Source organism: Trachymyrmex cornetzi, unplaced genomic scaffold (genome assembly GCF_001594075.2).
Source record: "Trachymyrmex cornetzi isolate Tcor2-1 unplaced genomic scaffold, Tcor1.1 scaffold397, whole genome shotgun sequence".
Lineage (NCBI taxonomy): Eukaryota > Metazoa > Arthropoda > Insecta > Hymenoptera > Formicidae > Trachymyrmex > Trachymyrmex cornetzi.
Window position 1 is genome coordinate 156,573 of NW_017298713.1, and position 8,068 is coordinate 164,640.

An 8,068-nucleotide genomic window follows, 5' to 3' on the forward strand; every position below is an offset into this window, starting at 1 on the left:
TCACTTTGAAGCAATGTTCAACAAAATGTTACAAAACCACAGTAAAAGATATTAAGAGTAGGGACAAGACCCCGTTTTCAATTCAACTGCGCAGATTTACTTGTCCCTATGTATATCCTTAACTGTCCCTAACAGCACAAACGTCAATATGTCGACTGTAAAGGCCTAAACACAATGCCAGGCAATAGCGATAGTATAGCGATAGGAATAATATAGAAATAAGAGAAAGCAACCATGTTGTGATCGCTATCATGTCTTGCTCTGCAGACAACATTTGAAATACGGGTCCATTACCCGTTTTTGACACACTCATGTATTGATATAAAAATATGTGACTCGATTTAGAATGATCATATTTTATCTTTTTTACTACAGAGATCCCGTTGCGTCAATAGTCATAAATGATTGAGGATCATTCTTATAGTGCAATTTATACAATAAGTTTTGTTCTTTCGTCCAATAGTGACAAAAAAATGGAAAAACACCAATTTTATGTATCGAACCTACCCTAACAGCACAAACGTCGATATGTCGACTGTAAGTTGACTTTGCTAAGTCAGGCCTTTAGAGTTGACTGTAAGTCGACATTGTACAGACGTCTTTTAAATATCGACTTTAAGTCAACTTAAAGTCGACATTGTCAAAAGGCCTGCAGAAAATATATAATATATATATATTCGTAAGATGTCGCTGCAGCATGCATGCACGCACGATGCAGAAATAGCGGGAGTCTGTGGGAGTCTGTTAGAAAGAATTAAGCTGAATAAAGAATTTAGAAACGATATTATTAAAGGGAACATCAGTGGAGTGCAACTATGGTAATGTATTTTTGTGTAAAAACATTTTTATGTATTTAATTATTAATTAAAGACATTTTAAAATTGGAATAACGCGCATATAGTCAGAGCCGGATTTTATAGGTTAATTATTTATCGAGCGTTTAATAGATAATTAGAAAACCTGAAAATGTCCAAACAATTTTCTGAGTTGTCGAAACGTCAACAAAATCGGCGAACTTTACTTTATTACAATAGAGATCGTGTAGCCTCTCAGTCGGTTTCACTTTCAAATGTTGACAATAACTCAATCGATGGTCCATCATATTCATCGGCCTTCGAATTTGAAGAGCCTGAGATTGAAGATGGCATGATGGAGGCCAATCATTCACAATCTTCAACTTTACCAGATAATTCGCAACATTCACATTTATCAGAAACTGATATTAGTCACAATGACAATGCCAGTAGTGTACTTTCATCATCAGAGATAAGCAGTGACGAATTTCAAATCAACTCACAATATCAGCAGGAAAATATACATTTGCCTTTGGCAGATGAACTGTGCAATTGGGCAAATGAATTTCAAATTAATCAAAATGCATTAACCTCATTATTACGAATTCTTTCAAGACACGGGCATGACGACTTACCTCGGGATGCGCGAACACTTTTGAACACCCCAAGACCAGGTACTCATGATGTTAAAACTCTTTCTAAAGGTGAATACGTTCACTACGGTTTATTAAAAGCATTTATATCAATTGATAATCGTTTTCCTCATGCTTTCGACTATTGTGATGTAATTTATTTGGATTTGAACATCGATGGCTTACCAATTTCGAAAAGCTCAAAGAGTCAGCTTTGGCTAATTTTAGGCAGAATTTCTGGTTTGCCATTTGCACCATTTGTCATCGGTGTTTATCATGGCTACCAGAAAGCTTGCTTAGCCGAATTTCTTCAACCATTTGTGGATGAATATCTGAATTTCAAAAACAATGGATTCTCAATCAACGAACATCCCCTGCAAATCAATATCCGTGCTGTTATCTGTGATGTTCCTGCTCGAACATATGTTACTTGCACAAAATCGCATAATGGACACTTTGCCTGTGGAAAATGCACTGTAAGGGGCGAGAGCATAAACAGACGAATGACTTTTTTGGATATCACTGCTCCACTTCGGACCGATATTGATTTCATTAACAGGTCGCAACCAGAACATCATCTTCAAGGTATTTCTTCGCCATTTGAATTGATTTCTGTTCCAATGGTAAGTCATTTTCCTATAGACTACATGCATAATACCTGTCTTGGTATAAATAAGCAACTTCTAAAGTTATGGATAGATAGGTCGAAAACTTCCAGAGTAGCTCAAGTTCATCTTAACATTTTGTCAAATGCACTGACAAATGTGTCAAAGTGTATTCCAACAGAGTTTGCTCGAAAATCTTTTGACTTGGATGATTACCACAGATGGAAAGCGACTCAACATCGCACTTTTCTTCTTTATTTAGGACCACTAGTTCTTAGATATGTACTACCGGATGAAAAATATATACATTTTAATGCTCTGAATTGTGCAATGAGAATTTTATGTAGCATTGACGATTATGACAGGAATAACGGATATGCACATGATCTTCTGGTATATTTCGTTCAAAACATGAGCATTCTGTATGGATCACAGAATGTTACCTACAACATGCATAATTTAATACATTTAGCTGCTGACGTAAAAAGATTAGGACCCCTAGATTCTTTTAGTGCTTTCCCATTTGAGAATTTTCTTTTTATTCTGAAAAAACTTCTCAGAAAGTTTGATAAACCATTGCAACAGATCTGTAACAGGTTACACGAGCAATCCTCATTATTTCATGCTGAAAATGAACGATTTTATGACCATCAGTATCCTCAGCTGCAGAAAAAGATCAATCAAAACTTACCATTGGGTTGCTATAACGCACACAATCAGATAAAATTTTCTTCGTTTGTCTTGACAACGAAAAAATATAATAATTGCTGCTACATTGAAGAAAACAATGCCATAAGCATTGTTTGTATTTCCCATATTGGTTATTATCGTGAAATTCCAACGATTATTGGTCAAAAGTTTACGAATATTTCAACGTTACCTAATTATCCCTGCGATTCAGGAAATTTAGGAATATATGTTGTTACAGGCTTATCGGCCTTGCAAATGTGGCCAGTTTCTTTAATTAAAAATAAAGCGTTTCAAATGGATTTTGGAAATAACTCAACATACCTTGTATTTCCTTTATTACATAACGAATTTTAATCTCAATTAAAATGAAAAGTAAAATATACAGTGAGTACAAAAAGTATTCGTACAGAGAAAATATTTTTTTAAAAAATTATTTTAAAAAATTAAATATTATCCAGCGAGAAATGAGTCATCGAATTGATGTCGAATCGATATCGATATGATGGTTTCAACACCAATTTGACGTCGATTCGACGTTTAATTGATGATCTTTTCTTGCTGGGTAATTAACAATTTATTCATAAAGTATAAAATAGATTGTATGTTTCTTAAAATTATATATACCAAAAAGATGTGTATTAATTGTAGAAAATATATCATCTGAAAAATAAAACGAAAATTAAAAGTTTCATGGTTTGAATGCTTAAAAAATATTCGTACAATCGAGAAATTTAGCTTATAATATTAGAAATACATGTGAAGCTCATTTGTATATGTTAGAACAGAATATATTCATTGTATAAAATTGCTAATTAGTGATTATTTTCCACAAATAAGACTTTTTATAAAAAATTTTCTTGTACGAATACTTTTTGCTCTTACTGTACATATAATACATTGTACATATGTTGTTAAAATATAATAGTTTTGACAGAAAATTTATTAACAGTTTGATCTTTGGAACATTGTAACTGCTATTTTCATATAAATCATTATTTCGTATAAATAAAGAATGAATCTATTGATACTGCTCTGTGAAATTGTTATTTGTGAAGGTATGGTACGTTGTTATTGGCGACGACTGGTGCTCCATAGTTCCCGATTCATGGGTTTTTGCAAGTGAGTCGATGATTTGGTGGCCACCGAAAGGTATCAATGCCACTACAGCACTGTCAAAGAAAATGCAACCCAGCGATACATGGACTCTAACTCCATACAATCAGCTCATTGGCCCAATTGGTGAGTTACATTTAATATTCCTGGTGAAAACTTGTCTCAGAATTTTTCATATAATTTTTCAGAATTTCTATATAATTTTGCAAAATTTCTGTATAATTTTATAACTTTCTCATATATTTTTATACAAATTGGAACACTTCTCAGAAAATCTTTTCTTAGAATTTTCCATATATGGTAATTATGAAATATCATAAGATTTCTAAGATTTTTTGTAAGTATATGTTATAAAATCTAAAAAATTTTAAAATATTTTTTTTAAATCATGAGATGAGAAATCTAAAAATATTTCAGAATTCACATGTATGAAAAATTCTGAAAGAAAATGTGAACTTTCCGAAAATTTCTGAATATTTCTGAAAAATGTTCCAATTCGTATAAAAATTATAAGAAAATTTTTCACCAAGGATACCTATAATTATGAATGTTACATTAGGTGAGTGTTCGATTTATAATGATTTTTAATGATAATTGGACACAAACTTTTGCACTCACCTAATATTTGAATTTCATTAGATTATTGTATTTGACAGATTCATACATTCGTGCATTATGAACTGCAAAGTACGTAACTTTTAAATATTGTACATCAATTAAAAATAATGCATTACGTACATTTATTACATGTGTTAGGGTACGTATCCACTGAGCGCGTCACGCGTCGCGTCATCCACCGAGTCACGACGCGACGCAAAAGAGAGAAAGAGAGGGGTATAAACCTTACTCTTTCTCTCTTTTGCATTGCGTCATGACGTGATGGACGACGCGACGCGTGACGCGCTCAGTGAGTACGTACCATTACATTGTACTATTATTGAACAGATTCCTATCAAGAAGCTCGGCAAATCGAAAAAAAATCAGTAAATATTTCATCGGATGCTGACACTGATACCATGCGTGCTACATTTGAAGAGCCATTGAAACGGTCGCAACAAGTCCGAGAAGTCTCCTCCGATGACTCTGTTGCCTCTAATGACAGTTCCTGTAAATTAAGAAAGAAACTACTTTTTTATATATTTGATATATGTATTTGTAATTATATATTAATATATCAATTTCTATATTGCAGTTAATAAGTTACCAATTTCCAAGCAACGTAAAGGTAAGAAATTATTTACAACTCGCCAAAAACACTATTTAAAAATGTAATTAATTGCTTATAATATAATAAATTAAAGTTGCTTTGCATGAGTTAATCTTACATTTTTATTTATAATACTATTTTTAACTTTATTTTAAATTTTGTAGATCCACAAAAAAAAATTTGTCCGATGCCTCTTCCAAACTGTTCGTATATATCAAAGGAACGATGCGGAGGTGGAACCAAGGCATTACAATCGCAATTAAGTAGTAAGCGTGCATTCTCGCCAGACTGCCAACAGCCTGGTAAGTTTAGATGAAGCTAATTATTTCATAATATTTTTAAATCTTTCATGACTGATTGTGTATACTTTTGTTTGTGTGCAGTAAACTCTACTTCGAAACAGATCAATGATTCGAAAAGTATGAAAAATAATTATCTCATATCATTAACACTGCCATATATGTATCTCCTATTTGTAACTTTATTTAAATTTCTGTAGAAACGCAACAAGAGTCTACGATAGAAATTCTCGGCATCTCATCTATCAGCCCTGGGAAGGTCAAGTCAATGGAGCGTCATCAGGAGCGACACGATAAACATTACCTGTCTGATATACAAGGTTGGTTAAGCCCTGTGTCCACAATCCCATAGCTTATATCAATCTGGAGACACTGGTAGTGTCTCGGCGCTAAGCCAAAGCGCAGCGACACTGCCGTGGCTTTACGCGAACTGAAGAGTTGCCTATATGTACACAGTATCCAAAACTTAGGGCCGCAGCACACACTTTTGCATAAACCGTATACATAAGGAATTTGATTGGTCCATTTCCTTATGCATGACTTAATGGACCAATCAAATTCCTTATGCATACGTTTTATGCGTTATGCAAAAGTGTGTGCTGCGGCCTTTACTAAGAAAAAAATGAATCTATTACCTATGCCTTTAAAATTTACTAGCCTATATTCTGGCAGAAACACACACGGTTTAACAGCAGTTGAAACGAGTGAAATATATACTTTTATGTACAAAATTCCAAGATAACTATAGTTTCTGCCCATTTGTAGGACTTTCATAAGTACGAGACAAGTCGCATTTTCACAATTAAGCAAATAATAACGAAATGGCATCGTGCACAAATTTCATCGTCAAAACATCACTGTTCTACGCTTGTAAGTTCAGCCATTTATCGTGGCGAGGCTCGTGCTTGTGTGTGTTGCTACTGATTTCGCCACATTTCGCTAGGCTGCCGATTGATTTTGAATCACATGCTGACTACTCAGGAGCCTTAATAACAATTTCTTAATATTGAAATGTATTGGAAGAATTACGATCGCATGGATGCGTATATAAACTTGGTTTTTTTTATTCTTTCTTACAATGATTTGTTTGATCATCCAAGGTTTATAACGTTTAAATTTGTTATGAATGGCATCGTTCTATCTTCATTTATCCCGAATACGATCATCTTAATGCACAGAAATTCTGATTAACAGCACAATTGGATCTTTCTAATATGTAGTATACATATTAATAAAATATTTGATTTTCAGACTTACCTGGTTCACAACGGTTCGACGTTATAGAAAATGAATCCTCAACGAGGAATCATAATAATTGCTGTGGTAAGCAAATAATTTCTTACAAAGAAACATTACTGATTGATTAATAGTTCGTCTCTTTCTCAATATTATATTTTTGTTATATTTATATTTTATATTATATTTTTAAACAAAAATATGTGCAATTCAAAAACTTATAATACATAAAAATTATTTTAAGTAAATGCACATCACAAACTCACTCTCCTGTTCCTATAATAATAAATAATGAAAAACAATAGTCAATACTGGTAATATCGTTATTGTGATATTAGACAGATTTGACTTTATTAAAATATTAATAGTTATTAATGTTAATTCAGTTTTTGTGTTTCTTCATATCATTACAGGTGAATGCAGAGACTACACCCGTAAAGAACTGAAAAGATTGTCCAGACAAATGTACGCTATTGAAGCTCTACTAAAAGAGGGGAATGCAGGACGAAGCGATGAGGTTGTAGCACAAGATCTGTTACCTCCATTGCCTCTAATGACGCTTAAACAGTTTTTGCAGTGCGAAAATCAGTTAGAAGTGAATACCAACATGAGAAAACAATTTGTAAGTATATTCATATTGTTTATTAAATATTGCTTGTATTGCCCGTTAGGAAAATTGTGTTTTCTCAGAAATTTACTCGCCATCTTATAACTTTTGAATTTCGCCATATTTAATTTTTCGTGTATCATCAAGAACTTTTTTTTATTTATATGTATTAAATTTGGTAATTTTATATTGAGCATTATTGAAAATAATTTAATATAATATTAAAGTATGATATGACATAATACAAATAGAGATTAAGTGGCGAAATTGCATAAAAAGATGTATGATAGTCGGTACCAAATTAACCGTCGACTGAACATGTTTTCAAATACGTGTACCTCATTTTCGCTATTGTATATACGTTTCTTCCATTCGTAATATTCCATTTATATATATTTTTTGTAACTATATTACAAGATCAAAATTAAAAAGGGCCTTTTTAATTTTGATATTGTTTTATACTTATTGAACCTTCTAATTACTTATTATATTACAGGAATACATGATATGTCGAATCGGAGGTTCGACGGGTAAGCACTTTATTAGAAATACTCTCTCACAAATTATCTCTAATGAAGTAGCCACTCAAATATCATGGACAGGTCAGAAGAGTGATGTAAGCTTTAAATCCACATCCATATCCAAACTAATAATCGGTAACATTTATTCCATTATACCTACTTTCCTATAACCACAAGGTTTAAAACATTTTTGTGATATTGGAAACATAGCCTTTTGCGTGCAAAAGGCTATGTATATTTATATTAAATCTAAGCTGCATACCTATCTAAATCTGGTCGCACATATGAACACGCTGTATATTACTAATTCTCTTTCTTAAATCTCTTCATTACTTTCCATATTTGGTATTTTTAATTATTTGCT

At 32.5% G+C, this 8,068-nt stretch overlaps 1 protein-coding gene across 4 annotated transcripts in view; it reads left to right on the top strand.

Annotated features, from left to right (window-relative positions):
• Positions 1–713: 713 nt before the first annotated feature.
• LOC108764159 (uncharacterized) overlaps positions 714–8,068 on the top strand; it is an 8,716-nt gene continuing 1,361 nt past the window's right edge. The window contains exons 1-10 of one of the 4 annotated variants that reach the window (XM_018512242.1): positions 714–818; positions 3,777–3,960; positions 4,780–4,941; positions 5,027–5,059; positions 5,206–5,343; positions 5,425–5,460; positions 5,541–5,660; positions 6,592–6,663; positions 6,990–7,198; positions 7,680–7,839. In XM_018512242.1, coding sequence (XP_018367744.1) covers positions 816–818; positions 3,777–3,960; positions 4,780–4,941; positions 5,027–5,059; positions 5,206–5,343; positions 5,425–5,460; positions 5,541–5,660; positions 6,592–6,663; positions 6,990–7,198; positions 7,680–7,839 — 1,117 coding nt within the window. In that variant the 5' untranslated portion in view covers positions 714–815. Of the gene's footprint in view, positions 819–3,776; positions 3,961–4,490; positions 4,522–4,779; positions 4,942–5,026; positions 5,060–5,205; positions 5,344–5,424; positions 5,461–5,540; positions 5,661–6,591; positions 6,664–6,989; positions 7,199–7,679; positions 7,994–8,068 lie in introns of those variants that run through there. The other 3 variants (XM_018512241.1, XM_018512244.1, XM_018512243.1) reach the window with 3 other exon arrangements.